The sequence below is a fragment of the Melanostigma gelatinosum genome, assembly GCF_949748355.1.
Source record: "Melanostigma gelatinosum genome assembly, chromosome: 10".
In the NCBI taxonomy this organism is placed as follows: domain Eukaryota; kingdom Metazoa; phylum Chordata; class Actinopteri; order Perciformes; family Zoarcidae; genus Melanostigma; species Melanostigma gelatinosum.
In genome coordinates this window covers 17,973,557-17,988,408 of record NC_136643.1, presented here as the reverse complement: position 1 = coordinate 17,988,408, position 14,852 = coordinate 17,973,557, and the positions used below count along the sequence as shown (strand labels likewise).

Here is a 14,852-nt window from a genome sequence, read left to right as displayed (position 1 = left end):
GAGCGTGGAGTTTGAGAGAGGGAGGGGAGTGATGGGAAGGCAGATCGAGGGAGATGGGGTTCGCTCATTCTCCTGCTCTCACTATGAAAGGAAACAAAGGATGCTGAAGGGCCTGACTTATGTCAGCAGGACTTTATAGAGTTCGTCTGTTAGCCTGTTAGCTGGTTAGCCTTCGCTGACCTGACTGCCTGTATTCAGCCACTGGCCTCTTCTTCTCCCTCCATCCATCCGTGCATCTCTCTCTCTCTCGCTCTCTCTCTCGCTCTCTCTCTCTCTCTCTCTCTCTCTCTCTCTCTCTCTCTCTGTTGAAGACGTCTCATCGCTGCCCTGTGTGCTTCCCAGGCTTCTGCATGTGAGTTATTCTGCCTCAGTTTGTGTGTTTATACAATTTCACAGCGGCCCGATGTGGTCATTGCACACTGTACATTTTCCTGCAGCGTGGTTCGTGTTTTGTGTCATGTAGACAAGTAAGCCAGACATGTGGTTGAATCTGTGGTGGGGATCTGCTTCCTCTCTTCGCCTCTTGTTCATATCTCTGCTCCTTTTACTCGGCACTAACGGGTACATTTTCTGCATCTGTCAGACATAAGTGAGGAAGAGGTTGTGAGTAGAATATCACCTCTTAATTGGAACATTTAGAGGAATAATAGATGACCATAAACACCTGAAATAGATCTCATCTGGTCCTCAAATGAACTGGCCACAGCAAATATGCACTGGCAAAGACAAAATTACAGCCCCGGTCTCGGGTGAAGCTCAATCCAAATGCGTAAAGCTAACATTTGTATGCCGGAGAGCTAATGCTAAATGACAGCTGGCAACATCTGCTTTTGTTGGAGGCAACACAAAAAATGCTGCCCTGCCTTAATATTTATTTTCTTGTGGCTGAAGGGCAGACGGCTTGGTTTTTGGCTTGGCAGCAGTGTTGGCACATTGTGGGTCAGCATGGTGTAGGAACTGACATTAAGGGGGGGGGGGGGGGCATCTCTCTGGTGTCTGTCTCTTAGGAAGAGAAGTCGGCAGCGCGCCGAAGACGGGAGGGTTTTTATTTCAGGGTGAAGCAGTATTTTGGACTGTTGATTAGCAGTGGCTGTTATGGACAAAATGTGTCTCGCGCTAGTCAGCACAGCGTTATCGCGAAAGGGATATGTGTCTTTATTAATGTCTGAAAATAGATATGACAAATTGTTTTTCAGATCAGGCATTTTAGAGCAGAGATGATCAACAGAAAATGAACCAGCAAACTATTTTGACAAAGGATTCATTGTTGAAGTCCTTTGTCAACAAAAAATGCCCCAAATTCCACCTTGTCAGATGTGAAGATTCGATGAGTTTATTTTCTTCTATAAAAATAATCTGAAAATGTTTGAGTTTGGGACAGTTGGTTGAACAAAACAAGCAATTTCAATATGTCACTCTGGGCTTTAGGAAAATATGATGGGCATTGAAAAAGTAATTAACAGAAAATGAAAGTAATTAGTTGCAACCCCTAGTTGGTAGTAATGACTTTTGTAAAGTACAATATCTCAATATGAGGATTTAAAACAATACAAATATGGAATATATAAATTCTGATGTTAAATTATTACCAGCCCGAGTGTTACTTATCGTGGTAGACTCAGAGCCAGACACATAGTTAGTCTACCCTCATAGCGCTGCACACACACACACACACACACACACACACACACACACACACGATGTGTGTGTGTGTGTGTGTGTGTGTGTGTGTGTGTGTGTGTGTGTGTGTGTGTGTGTGTGTGTGTGTGTGTGTGTGTGTGTGTGTGTGTGATACCCAGGGACACAGTTTAGAGCAAGAGTCGACATCCCTGTCTGGCTATTTACGGCCTCAGCTCCACTCAACAGCCATCAGTCAATTATACTCAATAGCCATCGGTCAATAAGACAAAGCAGTGACAGCGGGCACTCTTGCTGTCACAAGATTGACCAACTCGAGAAAAAAACTTCCGATGGACGGAGGTTCATATCCCAAGACTACAGCCCTAAAAATGTGGACATTAGACATGAGATCCCTTTGCTATTTCTATCTCCCCCCCACCCCCACAACCAAAACTGCCGCAGGTAATTAAAAAGAGAGGACAAAAGATGACTATAATGGTTCATGTGAAGAAGGTGAAGAGGTTAGAGTGGAGGGATGAAGGCCACAAAGGAGGTTGCTTTTGATGAAGGTAGATGCAGGTTGAGGAAAGAAAAACCAGCTGAGCCCCCGGGGACATTCTCCAACCATCACGACATGATAAATGCCTCCTCTCGCTCTCCCCCCCTCCCTCTCGTGCTTTTGTTCACCTCCCTCTTTGACACATTTGCTTTCAGTTTTTATTTACTCGTTCCCACCACCCCCCCCCCCCCCCCCCAGGTGCTTGTTTGGTGACACGCCCTTTCCCTTCTTCTTTACAGCTCAATTATGTGGTAAAGCCTGTCGTCTGCGCAGAACTGTGAAGGGGGTCAAGTGAAGTGTTTCCCACTCTGCTGTAAATATACTGTATGGCTACAGCTTGTCCCTTGTGACTGTGCTATTTGGTGTATGCGCGAAGCTTCCCTCCATCCATCGCTCCATCATTCTCTCTAACCCCCCCCCCCCCCCCCCCCCCCCCCCCCCCCCCCCCCCCATCAGTTATTCCCCAGGCGGCAGGCCACATATTGAACTTTGGATCCTCCCATTATTTCCTCTTACGGAGGCACTCGAAGCTCAAGCACAGAACGGAAATGGAGCATCTGTCTGTGACTTTGTAAACATGCAGACACGAATATAAGTGCATGCATATGCAAACGCACACTAAATATTGTAATCCTTTGGTGCCTCAGACTTTTTTTTGTTTTTGCATTTGAAGACTCCGGGTAAGGCTCATTGTTTACCATTGCATGCTTGAGTCCATTCCTCCATATTTAATGGCAAAGCGGTTTGTTCTCAGATGAATAGATTAGCTTCACCGAGACGTAACTTGATGGATCAGTGTGTACTAGGGGCCGCTTGGTCACCGGGGCTGCTAGCCAGAATTTGGAGCCGCCGCAGAGAATGGCCCTCTATTGTGCGGTTGTCAGGCTGGCTGGCTGCTGTAGTGCGCACACTCATACATGCTGGCATGCGCACAAACATATACTGATGTACACGCATACAAACAAGAGACACTCATCACCAGAAAGAGTCAGTGTCAGGTCAGCCGGCCCGGCCTGTGAACAGCGCTGTATTGTTGCCAGCCTCCAGCTCTCCTGGACATTTAACAGTGCGGGCATTCAGCTGTTACTGGTGACTCAGGACCAGTGCGGCAACCAGTGTGACCATCGACACCTGCCTTCACACTACCACACTGTTGTGTTCAAGAGGCTTGAGGGGCAAAGATAAATCAAGGATACTTCGTGTAGGAAATGTTGGAAACAACACATGATCATTGTACGTTGATAGGGGAAAGGTAAAAAAAACGCTTTTTATCAATTAATATAGGTGAAACACATCAATAAGGAGCAAGTCAAGTAAATATTCCCTATGGTGAGGTGAAGAATGGGACCAAATGGGGAGGGTTTTAATCAATTTGTTCTGTTCAGACATAGCCCGATTGAACTTATTGCCTTTTCACTTGACATCCACCCTAATGACCCCCCACTGAGAGCCTATAGAGATGAACATAAAGCACAGCGAGACCCCTATTCACTGGACTCCAGTGTTAACGTCCAAAACAATGCATACGTCACTTCAAGTGTTTGTTGACTTTGACACTTTGAGCCCGACTGTTTGACTGGCATATTTTCCACAAGAAACCTTTTTTCATTCATCCTTCGGGGTGTTTGAGAGCTCTTATATTTGTGTACTTTCTCATGGTTTGTGTGTTAGCACAATGACGTTTCTAATTGTGTGTGGGGAGACAACTGAGGGGAATTCAGTTAATGCTGACATCAGCAGTATTTTTTATTTTTGGTAAAAACACTGCGAGGGGAAATGTTCCCGCCGCATTGCATTTAAAAGATCAGACAAATGATCTTTTAAATGCCTCTTGCCTCGTCGATGTATCATTCGAGAAAATCGGAATGTCACTTCTAGTGTATGAGAGAGAGAGAGAGAGAGAGAGAGAGAGAGGAGAGAGAGAGAGAGAGAGAGAGAGAGAGAGAGAGAGAGAGAGAGAGAGAGAGAGGAGAGAGAGAGAGAGAGAGAGAGAGAGAGAGAGAGAGAGAGAGAGAGAGAGAGAGAGAGAGAGAGAGAGAGAGAGCAGGTAAACCCTCCTCTGGCCCGTGCCCCGTGTGCCGGTGTAACCAGCCTGGCAGTGTGATCTGCACGGCAGAGCAGCTAATGACTCATATCTCTGTCTGCCCCCCCCCTCTTCTTCTCTCTCTCTCTCTCTCTCTCTCTCTCTCTCTCTCTCTCTCTCTCTCTGTCTGTTCCTCTGTATTTCTCTGTCTCTATCTGTACAGGCGACATCACTCAGAAGGGCTATGAGAAGAAAAGAGGCAAGCTGTTGGCACATACATCCCACAGATACAAGGTAAGGCACACAGGCTGCAGGTTTATATTTTTTCCCCTCGCTGCCTGTTAGCATAGCAGTTAGCATTGTGTCCTGGCAGAGCAAACTAAATGGGAAAAAGAAGAATCTTATGATTTTAATAATGATTATTGGTGTGTCTTCGTTCACATACTGTGCGTTTTACATTTTTTTTAAAGAAAAATAAATCAAAAATAAAATCCCAAAACTTGAACAATCAGCATACAAAAAATCCAAAGCTAGTTTAGAAGTTGATTTTTAATATTAGCGCTATACGTTGCCATGAAGGATTCTATGGAGGCTTTGGACACATCTATGTAATTCATCGGGTTAGATTTGATACGTCTGCTGCTGTGCCCTTGGTTCTTTAACTGTGGTTCTGTTATCCTTGTGTCTGTTATTATTGCCACAGCCCTGCAGCAGCCATATACAGTATTATAGTGTTTGTAGGGGCCAAATAAAAATAGATGCTAAAACCAAAACAGTGAAGACAGACTGTATTGGAAATGTAAATATTAGGTGTCTCTGCTGGAATGATAACTGGTCAAGATTTTGTCTCATTTAATTGTTTTGTGTGCTTGCGTGCTGCGTTCATCACTAAGTTTCTGTCTTACAGAATGCTCATTATTTCGAGTGGATTGTTTGTTGAATGCAGTTTGTGCATATTGTACCTGCCATCCTGTCTTAGGCTGTAGGTGGTTGAGAAGAATTAACTTTGAAAAAACAAGGGGGCGTGAATTTTCCAAGATGTATGTCTCTACTTTTTATCGGCCTCTGGCTTTTGACTGTGCGTACATACACTTATACATCAATTCAGTGTATTTTTAGCCCCAGTTGAGCAGCCAGTCCAAATCATCTCCTTCATTCTATGTCTTTTTGTTGCTCCCTCTCCCTTCTTGTTGTCATGGATTCATATGTTTTCTTGCTGTCATTGATTGTTAGATCTACTCAGTCTGCATCCGAACACTTAAAAAGAAGGGACATGATAGATAACGTGCAGAAATAGATGGGCTATGGGTGACATTCCTCCAGCGGGATGAATGGATGTGTTGGGAGTTGGTAAATGAATGAGTGGGTTAGGGTTTAACAGCTGCAGGGTAGAAATAGGAGACCAATAGACTGAAAGTTTCTGAGCTCCATGCAAAATTTCGCAAGCCGTTTTACTGCCTTATATTTCACGGAAGTCAAAGATGTAGGAAAAGCTCTGTGGGGGAATTGTTGTCCATCCTCACTAAGAACACAGATGTATGTGTTGTCGTATCTTGAGTGATTTTGTTTTTGACATCGGGTTTCGATTTTCTGCCTATGAATGCAGTTGCTGTGTCCCAGCTCATTCAACCTGAATTTGTCATCCGTTCATTTATATTCGGCACGTGTCATTTCAATTGCTTGTTAATGTCTGCGATTCTAATCTGCAATCGGGTACTCGATGCCGGTCATTAGCCAAGCGTATTTGTTCTCTGAAAGAAGTGAGACACAGCACTTGTGTCATCAGCCGCCACACCTGTAAGTGTTCGGCATCAGACGGGTGCTAACAATTCATCAGGGAGCGCTACGGGCCAATAACAACATCTGCTGTGACGGAGCAAGCCTCTGATTGGCTCTGTGCGCTGTGTCTCAGAAGTGTGTTCTTCCCAGCAACCGGGTCTGGTGTCCTGGCTTGTTTATATAGACCTGTTTCCTGCAGGGTCTGGGGAAAGGCTGATGTGTGACTGGGCTGTCAGAGCGATATAAGGGACCAGCATAATATATTGATGTGTCTATCCATGCCCAGGGGATGCTGTGTGTGTGTGTGTGTGTGTATGTGTCAGACTCGTGCATTATGTGTCCTTAAATGACCTCGGGCCTGAATGAAGCGTGTCTAAAATTTGAAAGTGTTGTTGAACAGATTTAGTCAAAGCGTGTGTGACTGTTGCTCAGCATTTCCGTGTGTGTGCTGCTGCCGTCCGAGAGTTGCTGACAGTGTGGAGCTCGCTTATCCCCACTAAGCTGCTGCTGAAAAGCCAGGCGGGCTGATGGCCGTCTGGCTGGCCGGGTGTCTGACTGGCCAGCCAGCTATAGGTGTTGGATCTAGCTGGCTGAATGTGGCACGGGAGGACTCTGTCCTTTTCGAATGGTTACACTTGTAAAGACAGCCAAATATACACAAGCGTCAATCACTAGCCAATGATAGTAGGCGGCTTTGACTACATAAACGTTTGTCTGAAGTACATGAATATAGCTGGACTGTTAATGCGGAGTCCCTCATGTTGTGTCATCACTTTGAATGTGTTTGAATTGAACATCTTTGTAGCGATTCCAAACACTTCCTTTGGGGAAGGAAGCCTCTAAAAGTGGTCGCCATCAAATTACATTTGTGGATTCAATTTGTGGTCGTTGTACCTGGCTGGCTTGGTAATGCATCGCAATGAACTCAGTTGGCTATGTTTGCATATGATGATTTGCAGGGGTTAATGTCTCGTGTTACTGCATGTTTTAGCATCCAGTTATCAGGTTTCATTAAATGGAATAAAAGACGAGCTGTGTTCCCTGTATAACATCTCTGCAGGCTTCTAGTTCCGTATTCACAGTAAAATGTAGTGCATGTAGTTGTTCGTTGTGCTGCTGTTGTGAAGTATCTGTAAGTATAAAACAGACTGTGTTTAGGTATCGGAAAGTAGACTGAAAGTACAGGAGGGAACCGGCAGGAGGATGTGGAAACATGGCACTAGTTGGTCGCTTTAAACTGTATTTCCGTCTCTGTCTCACTGTTGGGAAAACATACCTTATGCAGCTGTCAGATGTATTGCTGATTCATAGTACAGAAGCTGTTACTTTAACGGCTTCCTGTTCCATTGTTTGTAAAGTTGTCCCTCTACTCTGCCAAAAATAACTGCTAAGGCCTTTCATTACTCAACACGGAAATACAAGCAAGTTGTGGGAAATGACTTCATTTGGTGTGTTCCTATAATATATTAGCACTACATATGATGAGAACATTTAGATCTTTAATATGCAGAACATAATATGCCATAATAGGGGTATGATGAAGATTTTCTGTCAATAATTAATGGGTTGGGTATTTTATCTGGATCAAACTTGACGTACAGTGAAAAGGGATTCATCTCGTTGAGTAATATTTGACATCCTCTGATGTATTTGAAGTATGTATACTTCCATAACATCAAACACACCAGTATGAGAGCATGAGAAGAAGAAGTGACGCCAATGGTAGAAGACTACAAATAGAGGTCGAACCACCACCTTCCTTCAGGCGGTAGTCTTGGGTTTCCCCTCTGATGTTAACCACTCGCAACGTAATGAGGCTCAAATGAGGATTGCGTAATCAAAAGGGTGAATCACTGCCCGTGTCACACGGAGCACAGGGAGGTTGACGAGTTTAAGCGTTTGATACTTTTAGAATGCTCTAGTTAGAAGATGTTGTGTGTTTGACATGCATGGTGCTGAATCACCTCACGTCTGTTACGTCTGTGTAATTTGCATTAGCTTGCCTTGGAAAGCTGGAAGGCAGCTGGATTCATTTAAGTGAAGACTTTCTCAACTCCAAGCTACTGTATTAGAAGAAAGCAGCCTAAATAGGGATGACCATTAAGCTATACTTGATTTAGTCGAGCTATATTCAGGACATATGTCCAAGGCACATTCTGCGAAGAGTGTATCTGCTCATATTTCTGCTTTAGAGGAAGGTATGCATTTTGTTTCTGTCCTGTTACAAACTGTTCCCTCCCTGCTTTGGGTTTGTCTCTCTACAGGTGTAGATCCTTCTCTGCAAATTGACAACAGGATCCAGGCCTCCTCCCAAGCCGTTCTGCCAGGTTCCAAACACAACAAGTCCCGGGCAGCCAACACCCGGGATGAACGCTTCAGATCTGGTAATCATGTCTCGAGACACTGCCTCGCAGTTTGAAATGCTTGGTGTTCTTCTTTTATGCCGTAGCTTAACTGCGTTGTGATGTGTTCTCTTAGATTTGCACACAGAAGCCGTCCAAGCAGCTTTGGCAAAGTACAAGGAGAGGAAGATGCCAATGCCCTCCAAGAGACGATCTGTGTTAGTTCAGTCCTCTGTTGAGGCATGCACCCCGCCAGGTGAGGCCTCTGTTCCAGTAACACTGTTCACCAAGGGCAGGGTTTATCCTGGAGACACACAGTCTCGGTTAATGCTTGCACTGGGTTGTTTCCGTGTGCTCTCATGAGCATTGCAGTGTAGGATGCTGGCATCTCTGTTGTGTCCAATGGTGGAAGATGATGTTGTCAAGCTTTTGCTACTGGAAAGAAATATGCAATTTGATGAATGTGTCCATTCTGTGTGACTCAAAAGGGCCCAGTTCTCACTGTTGTATTCCCAGGCAGACCTTCCCACATGAGTTGCATAATGGATGCATAATCAGATTTTTAACATAGTCTCAAAATGTCGACCTTTCGCATGCTTTTATAACAGTTTTAGTTGTGTGGGCCAGTCATGTTACTGTGTTCTGCAGCTTTTCTTGGTTGTGATCTTTAATTAAGGCCCAAAAACATTTTTTTTAAATTGTTATTTTTGCACAATTGTTTCCAAAAAAGGTATTTAATTAATCTTTAATCAGTCGGTAAGATATCAGTGCAAGATTTGATGACAACAAACTGTCCAGTCTCTTAACACTGCAGTGGCTTTATCATTGGTGTACAAGAGTTAATTGGTGCGGGGCCTTAGAGCCTCATGTCTTGGGCAAAGAGAGAGAGGACACAGCGGTGCAGCGAGTAAACGGATTAAGAGCTCAGACATTGGGGTTTAAACAGGAGAAGGGGGGGGGTCTCTTCATGTCCACTCTGAGTGATCTACTGAGATGAAGTACATACGTTGGTATGGCTAACAGATCCACAACATCATGTACTGTGTACATACAATATCATTTGGGGCTCTGCTATGTTTTCAAGGCGAATAGCAGCTGCGGGTATTCGTGTGCACACAGTGGCATGGTTATGTTACTTACTTTAACATTTGATCTGAGATTTGAATTGAAATGGTTTCATTAGACTGCATTCGCAAAATTTTCATCAGGACGTAATAAGGTGGTGGATTTATTGGATTTTCTGGCCACTAATGGTGCTGTTAAGTAATATTTAGAGGAACACGTCCCCCTACTGTTGGTATCTGTATCTGTTAACCTTCTCCTTTTCCATCTCTTATCTTGCTAATTTGTGGCTGGTTTACATCCGGTCACACTACGTGTCTGAACGCTCCATGTCTGATTGTGAAGAACCAGTAGTAATGTGAGCAAAAAAAATAGTTTACTGCCAGACCTGTCATTCAATCCACTGTGGCGTGATTGGACGGTAGAAGCCTTATTCCAACAATGTACAGTAAACGTAGCCAATGTACAGACCAACAGTTACAACAACCCATTCATCAATGCCTGATTAGATTTATGTATGTTTAGCAATGCTAGCGGCGTCACCCTAGGAATGGCAATATTGGTCCGTCAGTCTACTATTTGGTTCCAGAGTGAAATATTGATGAAATTTGGAACAGCCATTCATGGTCTCCAGAAGATGAAGTCTACGGTCTTTTGCCTAATTTCCACTGCACTATATGGCCGTGACGCGCAAGTGACGACTTTGGTGGCAATTCTCTCAGGCCAATCAGTGGTCTGCAGTGTTTTAACTCCACATTCCTATATCTTTTCTGCTCGCTTGAAACCTCGACGGATGTGATTACAAAAAAGGTACCAGGTACTATCCACACCTTTTGCCAATGGAAAACCAAAAAAAGAACAGTTCGAAGCCAGTCAAGCGATCTGTGCCGTACCATGCAGGGTAAATTCGGCATTTGGTGATCTCCTGACTTCTCCTTTAGCACCACCATGAGGTGTACATTTTTGCTTTTGACAACTATTGGAAGTGTTTGCCATGAAATTTGGTTGAGACATTCATTTTCCACTCCGCATGAATTATAAACATTTAATTTATCTGTCCAGTGCTGGTTTAGAACTAAACTCAGGCACAAACCATTATGAAGATTCTTCAACCAATTCACGAACTTAACTGCCAAGCTCAAGCTTTAATAATATACCTGTCTTTGTTTGCTTGAACATAACATTTGATTAATGCACAAGAGTAACTGAGACCAGTTTATATTCCTACCTACCTCCACATCTCTCATCACTGACTGTCTTTCTCTAGCTCACTCTTTACTATTTGCTATCTATCCCTTTGTTTGTCTGTTTATCTGTGACTCATACCTCTTTTTCTTAATTAGTTTCCTTCCCATTATTTCCTCCTCTCTATTTCTACTTTGCATTTGGTCTCTGATCCCCTGGTTCACTCTCCCTCTGTGGAACTTTGTCAAGGTTACTGAGATTGGGAGAGAGATTGGACGGAGGCAGAGGAACAACAAACAGACTCATAAATGCGAGATAACCACCATGAGTCCGCTGGTTGTAGAGACATTCAATTCAAGCTTGTTATGATCAAACCTCCTCCAGCCTTCCGTTGGCAGCCTCTGCAAAGCCACTGGAGAGCCTAACAGTCATTTGAAACGTTTCTCAGTTGATGGACTTTACTTGTATTTACATACTGTGAGTGAGTAGGAGGCAGATTAATTGCAAGAAGGCTCATTACTTTAGAGAACATCTTCAGGCATGTGCTGATCACACACACAGACTTAATCTCTGTTTTCTAAATGTCTCTCTCTCTCATCCTCTCATACCCCCTTTCTTCCAACTCAAACCTAGTTCTGGTTCTGGGCTGGTGCCAGTTCACAGTTGGTTCGACGAGTGAATCTTCTAAGAACCAGCTTGCTTTCACACAGGCTAGAGACCCAAGTCATCACGTCACCGTCTAGGCCAACTTAAAGCAGAACAATGACGGACTACATCGTCACTTTACAAGTGTTGCTTCTGGCTTTGCAAGCCTACATCGGCATCCAAACACCTTCACGTTTATCTTGACTTTAGGACCACAGTGTAAGGAGACTGTTTGTCTTTTCCATGGACCACTGGTTTTATCTTATGTCCAGTTTCCCTGTCCAAGAGCTTTTATATTCTTTTTTTTGTTTGCTGTCGAAACACGCAAAACTGGTTCCATGTTCTGTGATAGGTTTTCCACGTTATTTTGAAGGCTTTGTTTTGTAAAGTATGTGGTGTATAAGACGCGTGAATGAGTTTCGTTGTTTATATGGGTTGCTGCTATTTACTTCGTTAAGCATGAATAAAGTGGAGAAAGTGTGAACTTTCTTGGTGATTTTTGACCGTTCAGCCCTTTCATTACGCTCAGTTCTCTGCAGAATGCAAATCTCAGACTGGCCTGCTCTTGTGTAACGTCAGTGGTTCTGTTGTCGAAAGAGCAGGCGTTTCTGGGTACTTGGCAGATGAAATGGAATGTGTTCATTTTGAATGATCCTGACTTTCCTTTTGAAGTTGTTCCTGTTTGAGCTATTTTGAGTTGTTCCTGTTTGAGACCAACTGCTCACGGCTGTCTCAAGGGAGAGACGGTAAAATCATCAGTGACTGTGTTTCAACCCAAGCAATAACTTAAGCACACACCGCACTTCCAAAGTATTATACCAACACTATAAAGGAAATTTGGTCAGGCTAGTTTAGGTTGTCTATGTATTTTATGCAAGTACAGAATTCATATTTTTTTCAAAACCCCTTCAAGCAAGAACACCAGTTAGCTCACAACGTTCTTATAACTGCCTCGTTATAGCGACTGTATACTTACTATATGGATAGTTTGCACCATAAATATTTCTCTTAAAAAGCTGCCTTTGTTAGTTGTATTCCTTTGTTCTTATTGATATTCCTTTTTCTTGCTGTCGTCATCTACAAATATGAAACACTGGTCTGTTTGTTGTCAAAGTCTATGACACTTTGTCATTCATATATAGTGCACCTATTGTTGCGGTGAGCTGTCTTTATGACTATATGTTCTTAATATGGCTACATTTATAGGCACTATAATACAAGCATCCCTCAGCTCAACATCTTCCATCTCCATTGAACCCATCTGGCCATCCCACCTGCTTATATGTACTCTCTCCAGTATGTATAAGTAAAATAATGCATCATCAGCATGTCATCTGAATCCTGCAGCCCCATATCGTTGTCCACTGTTGTGACGTTGCCCTGTCTTGACCTGTCAAACACAGACACCTCCTCGGCGTCGGAAGACGAGGGCTCACTCCGCCGGCAGGGACGTCTGGCCACCTCGACGCCCTACCAGGGCCACGGCCACCCAGCCGTTGAGCACTGGTTTAACCGTGTCATCCAGGGTTCGTCCACCTCATCCTCCGCGTCATCCACCTCATCCCACCCAGGAGGGAGATCCGTCACCACCACCAACACCACCTCCCACGCAGCCCTCAACGCCAACGCCGCAGCTACCGCATTGGCCGACTTTATGGCACACACCCAGCTAGGTCAGTAGAGACACACACGCAGTCTTAACACGCCATCAAATGACGGCTGCTCAATCTGTATGTTCTTGTCCCCTTTTAATTCATGCAGCGCTCTAATTCTTGATTATCGCCAAAACTGTCCGATTAACGAGTTACCCGTCAGTCTGTTTAGCGAAGTATTTTCTCCTCTTCGTTTATTTGTAAAAAGTGTAAACAGGAACCAGAACTAAAATGCAACAATGTATCATTTTTCTTCCTCGGTCCCGACCAAATGAACCTCACTACAGGAGTGAAAACACCCTTAATGTACATCTCTCTCATTGCTCGTCTCGGTCTGCCATCTCACTGTCATTCAGTCACGTGAAAGGGCTCACAGCCGCAATGCGAGTCCCAAGCGAGTTAGTGAGAGTCAGTGGATCCATCTTCATTCGTCTCTTATGCAGCAGCAAAGTGAGCTGGCGTCTTGCTTGTGTGTGTGTGTGTGTGTGTGTGTGTGTGTGTGTCTGCTGGCAGAACGATATCCTGTTAGGATGGAGCTGTCAGATTTCTGTCCACCTTGTCTCCCCTCAAGGTTGCCGTCATAAAGTAGCAGCAGTGACTGGTGCTGAATGAAGCTGTAAATAAATCTCCCGTATTATCCTGTTCCTTGACCCCTCAAACTATGATTCTGTCCGTCATTCACTTCAGCAGTAGACAATGACTAGAAGGCCATCACACTTTTTGAAATGACACGTGTGCTGTGCACATGGCATATTAAATCAATACAATAATGCATATGTTATTAGGGTTTTTCTAGTTTAGCCCTCATCTCTCTATAACCTCGATTAACACCGGACTCTCCACTTGCAGATGACAAAAGGCTTTTAGCCTCTCAATCAAGTTCCAAAGCTGTCAGATCTGTTTGTTTGCAAGACCATGAAGTAGATTTTCATTTCGTAACCATCGGAAATAGGCCTGGCGTTTGACCTTTTAACCCCCGACGCCCCACTCATCACAGATAACCACTCGGCGCCCCCCGATGTGACGGGGCTGTCGGAGCGCTCCTCGCTCCATACGGAGCGTCCCCAGGTGGCCTCGGTGCGAGGCGTTTCCCGGGGCTACAACCACCACATCAGCGTCATGGAGACTGCAGATGGTGAGTTGCCTACTCTCTCACGCAAACACACACACACACACACACACACACATACACACACACAGACAGAAACCCGGTCACCTCCCTATCTCCCCTGCTGTCTGTCCCTCTGTCTTCTGCTTCATAAGTCTGCCTGTCAGACTGCCACAAGCTGCTGACTGACCCTCTCATGTTATTAGAGATTGAGTGCATACAATTAACAGCCACCAAACATCATCCATCATTCAAGGAGCACAGTCCAGTATGCACCTAATATTGCCAGCAGTTGCCAGATGGGTTATCGGATATATTGGCAGTTGGATGCTGTGCAGTGTAGAGATGGGTAACCAGTGAAATCAATGTACAGCTGAACTAAATATGTTTTCCTGGCATGAGGTCAACTTGTGTCATGCGCTAAGAGAGATGTTTTTACAGTGTATGCACCAAGTTTATTGTCTTCGGAGGGTTACCACAGATGATAATCTTGTCGAGCAGCCGTTAAAAGCAGCGCCAATGAGTTCCTGTCTCCCTTCCATCCTCACTCATTCACCATCAGAGCTGAATGCAGCTTTGAATTAACGTCCAATGTAAGAGCTAGCTGCGAGAAAACTGGAACAGTGCTTCAGCAGATCGTTTACCTTCCTGCCATCCATCCTCTGTTATCAGGAATGTGTGCACCGTCTGGGTTTTCACTGCTAATAAATGCAAAACCAGCCCACCTGGCTGACACATAAAGGGGAAGAGAGTTTTAAAAGATGTGAACAGTTACATTTTTATCCCTTCTGTTCGGCTGTTTTGTGTTCAAGATGTTTCGAAGCCACGCTGCCTATGCAGAAAGGAGTCATTAACAAAAATAGCAAAAAACTGCAAG

The 14,852-nt window shown here is 44.4% G+C and overlaps 1 protein-coding gene across 1 annotated transcript in view; it reads left to right on the top strand.

The window, feature by feature from the left end:
* LOC306783470 (disco-interacting protein 2 homolog A-like) overlaps positions 1-14,852 on the top strand; it is a 66,720-nt gene that overhangs the window by 33,523 nt on the left and 18,345 nt on the right. Inside the window, 6 exon segments of the mRNA XM_079277122.1 lie at positions 4,426-4,473; positions 4,476-4,496; positions 8,246-8,365; positions 8,460-8,579; positions 12,619-12,888; positions 13,865-14,002. Of these exon segments, the coding sequence (XP_079133248.1) occupies positions 4,426-4,473; positions 4,476-4,496; positions 8,246-8,365; positions 8,460-8,579; positions 12,619-12,888; positions 13,865-14,002 (717 nt within the window).